This window comes from Bombina bombina, chromosome 2 (genome assembly GCF_027579735.1).
Source record: "Bombina bombina isolate aBomBom1 chromosome 2, aBomBom1.pri, whole genome shotgun sequence".
NCBI lineage: Eukaryota > Metazoa > Chordata > Amphibia > Anura > Bombinatoridae > Bombina > Bombina bombina.
The window spans coordinates 922,965,023-922,978,323 of NC_069500.1; the positions used below are offsets into that span (position 1 = coordinate 922,965,023).

The window sequence follows — 13,301 nt, forward strand, 5'->3', positions numbered from 1 at the left end:
TGAAAATGAAATTCATGGAAAAGGTAGCGGTATTCTTTGCGCTCTAAAATTCAGCTCTTTAAAGGGATAGAAAAGTAAAAAATAAACTTGCATGATTCAGATAGAGCGTGTCATTTTAAGACACTTTTAAATTCACTTCTATTTTCAAACGTGCTTTGTTCTCATGGTATCCTTTGTTGAAAAATAATGCGCACATATCATACACTAGTGGGAGCTGCTGGTAATTGGTGCCTGCACACATTTGTCTCTTGTGATTGGTTAACTAGATGTGTTCAGCTAGCTGCCAGTAGTGCAATGCTGCTCCTTCAGCGAAGGATAACAAGTGAATGAAGCAAATTTGATAATTAAAGTAAATTTGAAAGTAGTTTAAAATTTAATGTTCTATACAAATCATCGAACACAATTTTGGTGTTTTCTGTCTCTTTAACAATCAGAAGACAGCAACAAATATGTCTCATCTGCATTAGCTAAACAGTAACAGGCATTTACTATTAATTTGTAGGACAGGCCGCATATTATTTCACTTTATTTATTATTATTAATATATAATTTATATTATTAACACACATAAAATGTTTTTTAAGCATATATATTTATTTGTTTTGCAGTTGAAGGACACCCTCCTTGAAAAGCCTCTTGAGCATTAATTATGGTATCTCCTTTGCTGTGAGCAATTACATTTATAAATGAACTCTTGAATTGAACAAGCAATCACTGTGTAGAATGTTGCCATTCAATATCCTGTCTCTTTAGTCGCAGGGGGGGGGCACACAGTTTTAGAGTTACATTACTGAAAAAAAACTGTCAAAATAAATATGAAAGTGCAGTACAAAGTTGTTTTACTATGCATAATTAAACATTTTGGAGTAAATTATAATCCTTCAGAATAGTTTATCAAATAATTTATCTACAACAATTCCTCTAGACTTTAAGGGTAAATTTTGTAGAAAATTCCTTTTTGTAAAGAACTGTAATTGACCCCTTTATAAACATTTAGCTCAAAATGTAACTTCCCAGAGAAGGTTTAATTATGTATAATAACAAAAAAAATAGCATTGAACATTCATTATTTATTTTTCTGCTTTTAGCCTAGTTCCCAACATCTGTGGCTAGGTATCAGGGACTTAGGTTGATGGGGGCCGGTCGCTATTTTGTGGGAGGAGCCGTGTTGAAAGGGGGTGTTTCTGGGCGGTTTGTGGTCATGTCTGGGTGCTCAGTAAGTGGGGCTAAGGGAAATTCTGCAACTAGGGACTTATGGTTATTACAGAAGGACAGAGCTCAGAATTAGAAACTGTCTCTCTCAAATAGGGACAGTTGGGAAGTCTGTTTTACTGAAATTTAACTCTACAAACTGTAGTGTGCCCACCCCAACACATACACACATCATAGGCTGGAGTGCATTTGTGTAATGCAGAGCCCTGATGCTGCACAGCAATATGTGCAGGAGCTAATTTACATCTTCTCCTACTGACCTCAGCAAAGGAGGTAAGATAAACAACAATTAGAAGGTATCCAAGGGGCATATGACAGTTTTAAATTCTTTTATAATATTTATTTTGCATGCAGATCTTTGGCAACATAGTTAACAATTTATGATGAATAAATACAAATTTAACTTTAATTTCCCTTTTATGTCTTTTTAACTTTAGAAGCTACAGAACAGAATACAGTGGAGAATGGCACTCTGCATCTACATTATATATCCCCCTTGTAACACAACCTGCTGTGAGAACATCTAGAAGCACTAATGTGTGTTTTGTATTCATATGCAGCGCTGATCTAATTTATATGCAGCGCTGATCTAATTTATATGCAGCGCTGATCTAAATCATCTAGAAGCACTAATGTGTGTTTTGTATTCATATGCAGCGCTGATCTAATTTATATGCAGTGCTGATCTCAATGATATGCAGTGCTGATCTAAATCATATGCAGTGCTGCTCTAATTCATATGCAGTGCTGATCCAATTCATATGCAGTGCTGATCGAATTCATATGCAGTGCTGATCTAAATCATATCCAGTGCTGATCTAATTAATATGCAGTGCTGATCTTATTCATATGCAGTGCTGATCTTATTCATATGCAGTGTCGATCTTAATCATATGTAGTACTGATCTAATTCATATGCAGTGCTGATTTAATTCATTTGCATTGAATTAAATCAACAGTGCTAATCTTATTCATATGCAGTGCCGATCTAATTCATATGCAGTGCTGATCTAATTCATATGCAGTGCTAATCTTATTCATATGCAGTGCTGATCTAATTCATATGCAATGCTGATCTAATTCATATGCAGTGAATCAACAGTGCTAATCTTATTCATATGCAGTGCTGATCTAATTCATATGCAGTGCTGATTTAATTCATATGCAGTGCTGATCTAATTCATATGCATTGCTAATCTTATTCATATGCAGTGCTGATCTAATTCATATGCAATGCTGGTCTAATTCATATGCAGTTCTGATCTAATTCATATGCAGTGCTAATCTTATTCATATGCAGTGCTGATCTAATTCATATGCAGTGCTGATCTAATTCATATGCAGTGCTGATCTAATTTATATGCAGTGCTAATCTAATTCATATGCAGTGCTGAGCTTACCTTCTACCTCCTCTTCATCACACACGTGTTTCAGGAATGAAGCCCCTCTGTCCAGAACTGCTTCATCGTCCATCCTGTAGTAGTAAAACAAAAAGAAAGAATGCTCAGCCCTCTCCTGTAGTGAGCTGCTGGAAACAATCCTACTCTTGAGCAGGTTCCCCTGCGTACTCTTGTTCATATTACTACAAGAGGCCTTCGCCTTCCTCCGGTGGCTGAAGTTCCGGCATGTAACTCTACTCCACTGGGCTAGTGATTAACGGTGCCCCGTGTAAATGGAATCCTAGGGCATTAGTGCTGACTGATGTACAAATTAATCCCAGCAACAAGATATATATTTCCCTTTTTTATGCCACACGCTGAGTTTTGTTACAATCCATGCCTGCTTCTTGGGAGCTATCTCTGTTTTAAGGTTTTCATTTACATGAGTGGAAACAAAGTCATACAAAATCCCACAGACACACAAACACACGCACAATAGAAAAAAGAAGCTCTGGCTTAGTGCAGGCTCTTAATGCTTCTCTGGTGAGATGCAAGCTTTGTGTCACATGCTGGGCTAACAGAAAGCTGACATCTGAGGATTATAGTCCCAGCTATACCTATCTATCACGCTAGTACAGTCCTGGGATGTATACACTCACTTCTATATCATTCATCTTTTTATAGGCTATGGTTATTTTGTTCATGAAGCTATAATAACAGCCAAAACTAATTTTTTTTAACCCTGCAAGGCCACGTAGGTGCTTTTAAGGAGTATCCATAAAGAATACTATGTCAAGTAAATATGATAATAGAAATAAATTAAAAAAAAATAATAATTGTATATTCAGAAGAAAATGCTTTTCATGTCCTTTTAAAAATAGCAGAACCTGCTTCTCAGGTAGCAGAATGCGAATGCAGCACTTAAAGGGACAGTCTACACCAGAATTTTTATTGTTTTAAAAGGTAGATAATCCCTTTATTACCCATTCCCCAGTTTTGCATAACCAACACAGTTATAATAATATACTTTTAACCTCTGTGATAATCTTGTATCTAAGCCTCTGCAAACTGCCCCTTTTTTCAGTTCTTTTGACAGACTTGCAGTCTAGCCAATCAGTGCCTGCTCCCAGATTACTTCACGTGCACAGTGTTATCTATATGAAATATGTGAACTAACACCCTCTAGTGGTGAAAAACTGTTAAAATGCAATCTGAAAGAGGTGGGCTTCAAGGTCTAAGAAATTAGCATATGAACCTCCTAGGTTAAGCTTTCAACTAAGAATACCAAGAGAACAAAGCAAAATTGGTGATAAAAGTAAATTGGAAAATTGTTTAAAATTACATGCTCTATCTGAATCATGAAAGTTTATTTTGGCCTAGACTGTCCCTTTAAGCGTTAGCTGTCATTCTCTATGCTGCCTGAAATGCAGGGAAGGCATTCAAAAGGATTACAATAACATTTACATCAGTACAGCATTTAATTGTAGAGTCACATAGAAAGGGACATTATAGTTGAAAAATTGCATGCTCTAATTTGTCAGAGCAATTTTAAAACCAGTGATCCTGTAATGCTATATGTTTAACTCCAAAAAGGGATAAAACACATAATTAAATTATAGTTTATGTGCCGCAGGGCACTGCAGGTCTCGAGCAGAAACTACTACTGCTCAAATTAGCAGAATCAATCAATAAGCTCAGCACTCAAAAGGACTTCTCCAATTTTTGTAATGGTGCACGTGATACTGCATACCCCTTGATGCATGATTAAGGTCAGAGGGGCCGAAACGTTGCATTGTGTCATGAAAATAAAGGTATACTATTGTGAAGACTACCTTGGTGCTGTGGTTTATTTAGATACTGCTCAAATTAGCAGCACTAGTAGCAAAACTCAGCTGTGCAACTAGCACTGCTGATTGCTCTGCTCCCAAATGGTACTTTGACAAACCCAGGTACCAGAGAGCCACTGGCACCTTAAACTTAGGACCAAGCTCCCTGAATAGACTCAAGACACCAATGGGTGTCCCCACTTCTGTTATGGGTGTATATACATATGTGTCTATAACTATACTATAATATATTATTTCTTGTTTTATTTTATGATGATATAGATAGAGTTTAGGAGGGGGGTTAATACAGTTTACAGTGTTGACTGCTCAATAAGGTACCATACAAAAAAAAAAAAAAAAAAAAGTAATTTTTACAATATGTAATGAGGAACCTAAAAGCCACCCAAGTTAAAAAAAAATAATGTTATTATTTAGATCAAATCATTTTTTTGTGCAATATTTTCTCTGCTATACACTTAGGGGCCGATTTATCATGGCTCGAATGGGGCCAAATACATCTGTTCTCGCGTGAGCCTTCAGGCTTGCCGGAAACAGGAGTTAAGATGCAGCAGTCTTAAGACTGCTGCTCCTTAACTCGTTAACCGCCTCTGAAGCAGCGGACAGCAAACGATCGGGATGATTGACACCCCTGCTAGCAGCCAATTGGCCACAAATCTGCAGGGGGCGGCATTTCACAAGCAGTTCACCAGAACTGCTTGTACAATGATAAATGCCGACAGCATATCTTGTTGGCATTTATCAATGTCTGGCGGACATGATCGCTACAGCACTAGACACATGATAAACCGGCCCCTTAATGTGAATATTTCTCACACTGTTCAATTATATAAGGACAAGAATATATATTTTTATGTTTTTCTCTTTAGTATTAAGCCCTCTGGGTTGCAAGGATACATATTAAAATTCCTGAGTTCATAGGGAATGAGCAATACACCGTTCTGTTTATATCACACCAAGGGCCTGATATTCAAAACCTCTCTGCTCAGGTGAGATATTCTAACATGATTCTCCAGCACTGCAAGGTCCCTAGTGACATTTTCAAAAGGCAGATTTTGCATTACTTCTCCAAGGGGTTTTCCCTGCATTTCTGTATGTGAAGGGGAAACAAGCCCAGTGTAATATAGCACTGCATGACATGAGAGTTCTGCTCCATTTATACTTTGTGTTTTGTATTTTGTATCACTTAAAACTTCAGATTAACTTTTATTACATTTAAACTTTGCACTTTCTATATATTTTTTTTAATACCGCAGTGTATTTAAGATTGTGATTTTACAAATTATGATTCTGTTTCTGTGTAACTTTAACAAATTAGGCTCATGCTTTGTATATTTATGTATTTATTTTGCAAATTATATTGCACTTTGAATTCCTTCTATTTAAATGGAAACTGAAAAACTGTCAGTTTCCCAGACAGCTTCATTACTTTCTATGGGCTGGATAATCTCTAGTATGGAGAGAGATTATAGAGCAGACTTCACAGGGGCTAAATTCACTGATTTTTTTAAGAAAAGGGGAGGAACTTGAAAGTCCCAGAGAAATGAGAGATGCCTTCCATAGAAAGTAATAAACCTCTATGGGATATAAAATTTCACATGGGAGAAGGTAACTGGAGAACACCTGGGGCTGATATAAAGGCTCAGTTTGCATGAATTACAAATAAAAATAAAGATTTTCACTACAATTTAACTTGCTTTTGTCTGTATTTTAGTATACATTACTTTTCTGTTAGTTAAAATAAGTGTATTGTGAATTTTGAGCAAACTTCACCCGCATACAGCTGGCAAGACAAATCAGTGTGACCAGCTTGTTTAGAATGCTTACAAAATTTCACAAGACATGTGGGAGAACCTCAGACATACCCTAAGTACTACCATGTTTAGCCCAGGGAACTGCCCTGTCCCTCACACTTTCTGAAACTGTAAAATATAAGGTGCAATGTAATTTGTATAAGCTACACAGAAATAAAGTATGATCCTAATTTGTTTAACCCCTTAACGACCAACGACGTATGGGGTACGTCCTGCAAAAAAAATGCAGTTAACGACCAAGGACATACCCCGTACGTTGTTGGTCTTTGAAAGCGTTGGAAGCGATCCTGATCTTCCAACCGCTTTCATGTTATTGCAGTGATGCGTCGATATTGAGACATCCTGCTATAACACTTTTTAGCAGTCCGATGCAGAGAGAGCAACTCTGTGGCCTTCTCTGCATCGGCCATCAATGGCCATGTTCGTTGGTGGGTGGGAGCTGATCCAGGGAGGCGGGTGGGTGGCCATCGGTGGAGGAGGGGGGCGGGATCGATTGCGGGTGCGTGCATAGGGGGTGCGTGCGCGGGCGGGCGGATGGGAACCCTACACTATGGAACAACTAAGTTACAACAAGGTGCAACTCGGGGGGAGAGAGGTTGGGAATATTACAAAATTAAGCGATCTGGGAGAGGGTGGGTGTTGAGGGGGGGCAGCTACACTACAGAAAATAGTATTTTTAAAATAAAAAATAAATAAAAACCATATTTGATTTCAAACTGGGTACTGGCAGACAGCTGCCAGTACCCAATATGGCGCACAATAAGGCAGAGTGGGGGTTAGAGAGCTGTTTGGGGGGATCAGGGAGGTTAGGGGCTAAGGGGGGGATCCTACACAGCAGAATAATAAAAACATTAAAAAATCCCCAAATTTGGGGGGGGGGGGGGTCAGGGAGGTTGGGGGCTAAGGGGGGATACTACACAGCAGCATATGTAAATATGCTATAAAAATTTAAAACAATTCAAAGATAACTTTTTATTTTAGTACTGGCAGACTTTCTGCCAGTACTTAAGATGGCGGGGACAATTGTGGGGTGGGGGAGGGAAGAGAGCTGTTTGTGAGGGATCAGGTGGTGTTATGTGTCAGGTGGGAGGTTGATCTCTACACTAAAGCTAAAATTAACCCTGCATGCTCCCTACAAGCTCCCTAATTAACCCCTTCACTGCTGGGCATGATACATGTGTGGTGCGCAACGGCATTTAGCGGCCTTCTAATTACCAAAAAACAACGCCAAAGCCATATATGTCTGCTATTTCTGAACAAAGGGGATCCCAGAGAAGCATTTACAACCATTTGTGCCATAATTGCACAAGCTGTTTGTAAATAATTTCAGTGAGAAACCTAAAGTTTGTGAAAAAATTTGTGAAAAGGTGAACGATTTTTTTATTTGATCGCATTTGGCGGTGAAATGGTGGCATGAAATATACAAAAATGGGCCTAGATCAATACTTTGGCTGTGTACTACACTACACTAAAGCTAAAATTAACCCTACAAGCTCCCTACATGCTCCCTAATTAACCCCATTCACTACTGGGCATAATACAGGTGTGGTGCGCAGTGGCATTTAGCGACCTTCTAAATACCAAAAAGCAACGCCAAAGCCATGTATGTCTGCTATTTCTGAACAAAGGGGATGTCAGAGAAGCATTTACAATCATGTATGACATAATTGCACAAGTTGTTTGTAAATAATTTCAGTGAGAAACCTTAAGTTTGAGAAAATTTGAGAAAATTTGAGAAAAAAGTGAACAATTTGTTTTATTTGATCGCATTTGGCGGTGAAATGGTGGCATGAAATATACCAAAATGGGCTTAGATCAATACTTTGGGATGTCTTCTAAAAAAAAATATGTACATGTCAAGGGATATTCAGGGATTCCTGAAAGATATCAGTGTCCTAATGTAACTAGCGTTAATTTTGAAAAAAGTGGTTTGGAAATAGCAAAGTGCTACTTGTACTTATTGCCCTTAACTTGCAAAAACAGAATTTATGCTTACCTATTACTTTCTCCAACGGTGTGTCCGGTCCACGGCGTCATCCTTACTTGTGGGATATTCTCTTCCCCAACAGGAAATGGCAAAGAGTCCCAGCAAAGCTGGCCATATAGTCCCTCCTAGGCTCCGCCCACCCCAGTCATTCGACCGACGGACAGGAGGAAATATATATAGGAGAAACCATATGGTACCGTGGTGACTGTAGTTAGAGAAAATAATTCATCAGACCTGATTAAAAAACCAGGGCGGGCCGTGGACCGGACACACCGTTGGAGAAAGTAATTTATCAGGTAAGCATAAATTCTGTTTTCTCCAACATTGGTGTGTCCGGTCCACGGCGTCATCCTTACTTGTGGGAACCAATACCAAAGCTTTAGGACACGGATGAAGAGAGGGAGCAAATCAGGTTACCTAAACGGAAGGCACCACAGCTTGCAAAACCTTTCTCCCAAAAATAGCCTCCGAAGAAGCAAAAGTATCAAATTTGTAAAATTTGGCAAAAGTGTGCAGTGAAGACCAAGTCGCTGCCTTACATATCTGGTCAACAGAAGCCTCGTTCTTGAAGGCCCATGTGGAAGCCACAGCCCTAGTGGAGTGAGCTGTGATTCTTTCAGGAGGCTGCCGTCCGGCAGTCTCATAAGCCAATCGGATGATGCTTTTAAGCCAAAAGGAAAGAGAGGTAGAAGTCGCTTTTTGACCTCTCCTTTTACCAGAATAAACAACAAACAAGGAAGATGTTTGTCTGAAATCTTTTGTAGCCTCTAAATAGAATTTTAGAGCACGGACGACGTCCAAATTGTGTAACAAACGTTCCTTCTTTGAAACTGGATTCGGACACAAAGAAGGTACAACTATCTCCTGGTTAATATTTTTGTTAGAAACAACCTTAGGAAGAAAACCAGGCTTAGTACGCAAAACCACCTTATCTGCATGGAACACCAGATAGGGCGGAGAACACTGCAGAGCAGATAACTCTGAAACTCTTCTAGCAGAAGAAATTGCAACCAAAAACAAAACTTTCCAAGATAGTAACTTAATATCTATGGAATGTAAAGGTTCAAACGGAACCCCTTGAAGAACTGAAAGAACTAGATTTAGACTCCAGGGGGGAGTCAAAGGTCTGTAAACAGGCTTGATCCTAACCAGAGCCTGAACAAATGCTTGAACATCTGGCACAGCTGCCAGTCTTTTGTGTAGTAAGACAGATAAAGCAGAGATCTGTCCCTTTAGAGAACTTGCAGATAATCCTTTCTCCAAACCTTCTTGTAGAAAGGAGAGAATCTTAGGAATTTTTATCTTATTCCATGGGAATCCTTTGGATTCACACCAACAGATATATCTTTTCCATATTTTATGGTAAATCTTTCTAGTTACCGGTTTTCTGGCCTGAACCAGAGTATCTATCACAGAATCTGAAAACCCACGCTTCGATAGAATCAAGCGTTCAATCTCCAAGCCGTCAGCTGGAGGGAGACCAGATTTGGATGTTCGAATGGACCCTGAACAAGAAGGTCCTGTCTCAAAGGTAGCTTCCATGGTGGAGCCGATGACATATTCACCAGGTCTGCATACCAAGTCCTGCGTGGCCACGCAGGAGCTATCAAGATCACCGAAGCCCTCTCCTGATTGATCCCAGCCTGGGAATGAGAGGAAACGGTGGAAATACATAAGCTAGGTTGAAGGTCCAAGGTGCTACTAGTGCATCTACTAGAGTCGCCTTGGGATCCCTGGATCTGGACCCGTAGCAAGGAACCTTGAAGTTCTGACGAGACGCCATCAGATCCATGTCTGGAATGCCCCATAATTGAGTTATTTGGGCAAAGATCTCCGGATGGAGTTCCCACTCCCCCGTATGGAATGTCTGACGACTCAGAAAATCCGCCTCCCAGTTTTCCACACCTGGGATGTGGATCTCAGACAGGTGGCAGGAGTGATCCTCCGCCCATTGAATTATTTTGGTCACTTCTTTCATCGCCAGGGAACTCCTTGTTCCCCCCTGATGATTGATATACGCAACGGTCGTCATGTTGTCTGATTGGAACCTTATGAATCTGGCCTTTGCTAGCTGAGGCCAAGCCCTGAGAGCATTGAATATCGCTCTCAGTTCCAGAATGTTTATCGGGAGAAGAGACTCTTCCCGAGACCATAGACCCTGAGCTTTTAGGGATTCCCAGACCGCGCCCCAGCCCACTAGACTGGCGTCGGTCGTGACAATGACCCACTCTGGTCTGCGGAAGCTCATTCCCTGGGACAGATGGTCCAGGGTCAGCCACCAACGGAGTGAATCTCTGGTCTTCTGATCTACTTGAATCATTGGAGACAAGTCTGTATAGTCCCCATTCCACTGTTTGAGCATGCACAGTTGTAATGGTCTTAGATGAATTCGTGCAAAAGGAACTATGTCCATTGCTGCAACCATCAACCCTACTACTTCCATGCACTGCACTATGGAAGGACGAGGAACAGAATGAAGCACTTGACAAGAGCTTAGAAGTTTTGATTTTCTGACCTCTGTCAGAAAAATCCTCATTTCTAAGGAATCTATTATTGTTCCCAAAAAGGGAACTCTTGTCGACGGAGACAGATAACTTTTTTCTATGTTCACCTTCCATCCGTGTGATCTGAGAAAGGCTAGAACGATGTCTGTATAAGCCTTTGCTTTTGACAGGGACGACGCTTGTATTAGAATGTCGTCCAGGTAAGGTACTACTGCAATGCCCCTCGGTCTTAGAACCGCTAGAAGGGACCCTAGCACCTTTGTGAAAATCCTTGGAGCAGTGGCTAACCCGAATGGGAGGGCCACAAACTGGTAATGCTTGTCCAGAAAAGCGAACCTTAAAAACTGATGATGTTCTTTGTGGATAGGAATATGTAGGTACGCATCCTTTAGATCCACGGTAGTCATAAATTGACTTTCCTGGATAGTGGGTAGAATAGTTCGAATGGTTTCCATCTTGAACGATGGTACCCTGAGAAATTTGTTTAGGATCTTCAAATCCAAAATTGGTCTGAAAGTTCCCTCTTTTTTGGGAACTACGAACAGATTGGAATAAAATCCCATTCCTTGTTCCTTTATTGGAACTGGGTGTATCACTCCCATCTTTAACAGGTCTTCTACACAATGTAAGCCTGTCTCTTCATTTGGTTTGAGGATAAGTGAGACATGTGGAACCTTCCCCTTGGGGGTAGTTCCTTGAATTCCAGGAGATAACCTTGAGAAACTATTTCTAGCGCCCAGGGATCCTGAACATCTCTTGCCCAAGCCTGAGCAAAGAGAGAGAGTCTGCCCCCCACTAGATCCGGTCCCGGATCGGGGGCTACTATGCTGTTTTGTTAGCAGCGGCAGGCTTCTTGGCCTGCTTACCCTTGTTCCAGCCTTGCATCGGTTTCCAGGCTGGTTTGGGTTGTGAGGCATTACCCTCTTGCTTAGAGGATGCAGAATTAGAGGCCGGTCCGTTCCTGAAATTGCGAAAGGAACGAAAATTAGACTTATTTTTAGCCTTGAAAGACCTATCTTGTGGAAGGGCGTGGCCCTTTCCCCCAGTGATGTCTGAAATAATCTCTTTCAATTCTGGTCCAAATAGAGTTTTACCTTTGAAAGGGATGTTAAGCAATTTTGTCTTGGATGACACATCCGCTGACCAAGACTTTAGCCAAAGCGCTCTGCGCGCCACGATAGCAAACCCTGAATTTTTCGCCGCTAATCTAGCTAATTGCAAAGCGGCATCTAAAATAAAAGAGTTAGCCAATTTAAGTGCGTGAACTCTGTCCATAACCTCCTCATATGGAGTCTCTCTACTGAGCGACTTTTCTAGTTCCTCGAACCAGAACCACGCTGCTGTAGTGACAGGAACAATGCACGAAATTGGTTGTAGAAGGTAACCTTGCTGTACAAAAATCTTTTTAAGCAAACCTTCCAATTTTTTATCCATAGGATCTTTGAAAGCACAACTATCTTCGATAGGAATAGTAGTGCGTTTGTTTAGAATAGAAACTGCCCCCTCGACCTTAGGGACTGTCTGCCATAAGTCCTTTCTGGGGTCGTAGGAAATAATTTCTTAAATATAGGGGGGGGAACAAAAGGTATGCCGGGCTTTTCCCACTCCTTATTTACTATGTCCGCCACCCGCTTGGGTATAGGAAAAGCGTCGGGGTGCACCGGAACCTCTAGGAACTTGTCCATCTTGCATAATTTCTCTGGAATGACCAAGTTGTCACAATCATCCAGAGTAGATAACACCTCCTTAAGCAGTGCGCGGAGATGTTCTAATTTAAATTTAAATGTCACAACATCAGGTTCAGCTTGTTGAGAAATTTTTCCTGAATCTGAAATTTCTCCATCTGACAAAACCTCCCTCATGGCCCCTTCAGATTGGTGTGAGGGTATGACAGAACAATTATCATCAGCGCCCTCCTGCTCTTCAGTGTTTAAAACAGAGCAATCGCGCTTTCTCTGATAAGTAGGCATTTTGGATAAAATATTTGCTATGGAGTTATCCATTACAGCCGTTAATTGTTGCATGGTAATAAGCATTGGCGCACTAGATGTACTAGGGGCCTCCTGCGTGGGCAAAACTGGTGTAGACACAGTAGGAGATGATGTAGTATCATGTTTACTCCCCTCATCTGAGGAATCATCTTGGGCAATTTCATTATCTGTGGCAGTACTGTCCTTACTTTGTTTGGACGCTATGGCACAATTATCACATAAATTTAAATGGGGAGACACATTGGCTTTCATACATATAGAACATAGCTTATCTGAAGGTACAGACATGTTAAACAGGCTTAAACTTGTCAACAAAGCACAAAAAAACGTTTTAAAACAAAACCGTTACTGTCTCTTTAAATTTTAAACAGAAAACACTTTATTACTGAATATGTGAAAAAGTATGAAGGAATTGTTCAATTACCAAAATTTCACCACAGTGTCTTAAAGCATTAATAGTATTGCACACCAAATTTCAGAGCTTTAACCCTTAAAATAACGGAACCGGAGACGTTTATAAATTTAACCCCTATACAGTCCCAGCTATAGTCTTTGCTGAGACCCAACCAA

At 40.4% G+C, this 13,301-nt stretch overlaps 1 protein-coding gene across 4 annotated transcripts in view; it reads right to left on the reverse strand.

The window, feature by feature from the left end:
- SLC4A4 (solute carrier family 4 member 4) overlaps nt 1–13,301 on the reverse strand; it is a 522,314-nt gene that overhangs the window by 416,137 nt on the left and 92,876 nt on the right. For all 4 annotated transcript variants that reach the window (XM_053703335.1, XM_053703333.1, XM_053703336.1 and 1 more), the window contains exon 2: nt 2,613–2,686. In XM_053703335.1, coding sequence (XP_053559310.1) covers nt 2,613–2,686 — 74 coding nt within the window. The remainder of the gene's footprint in view (nt 1–2,612; nt 2,687–13,301) is intronic.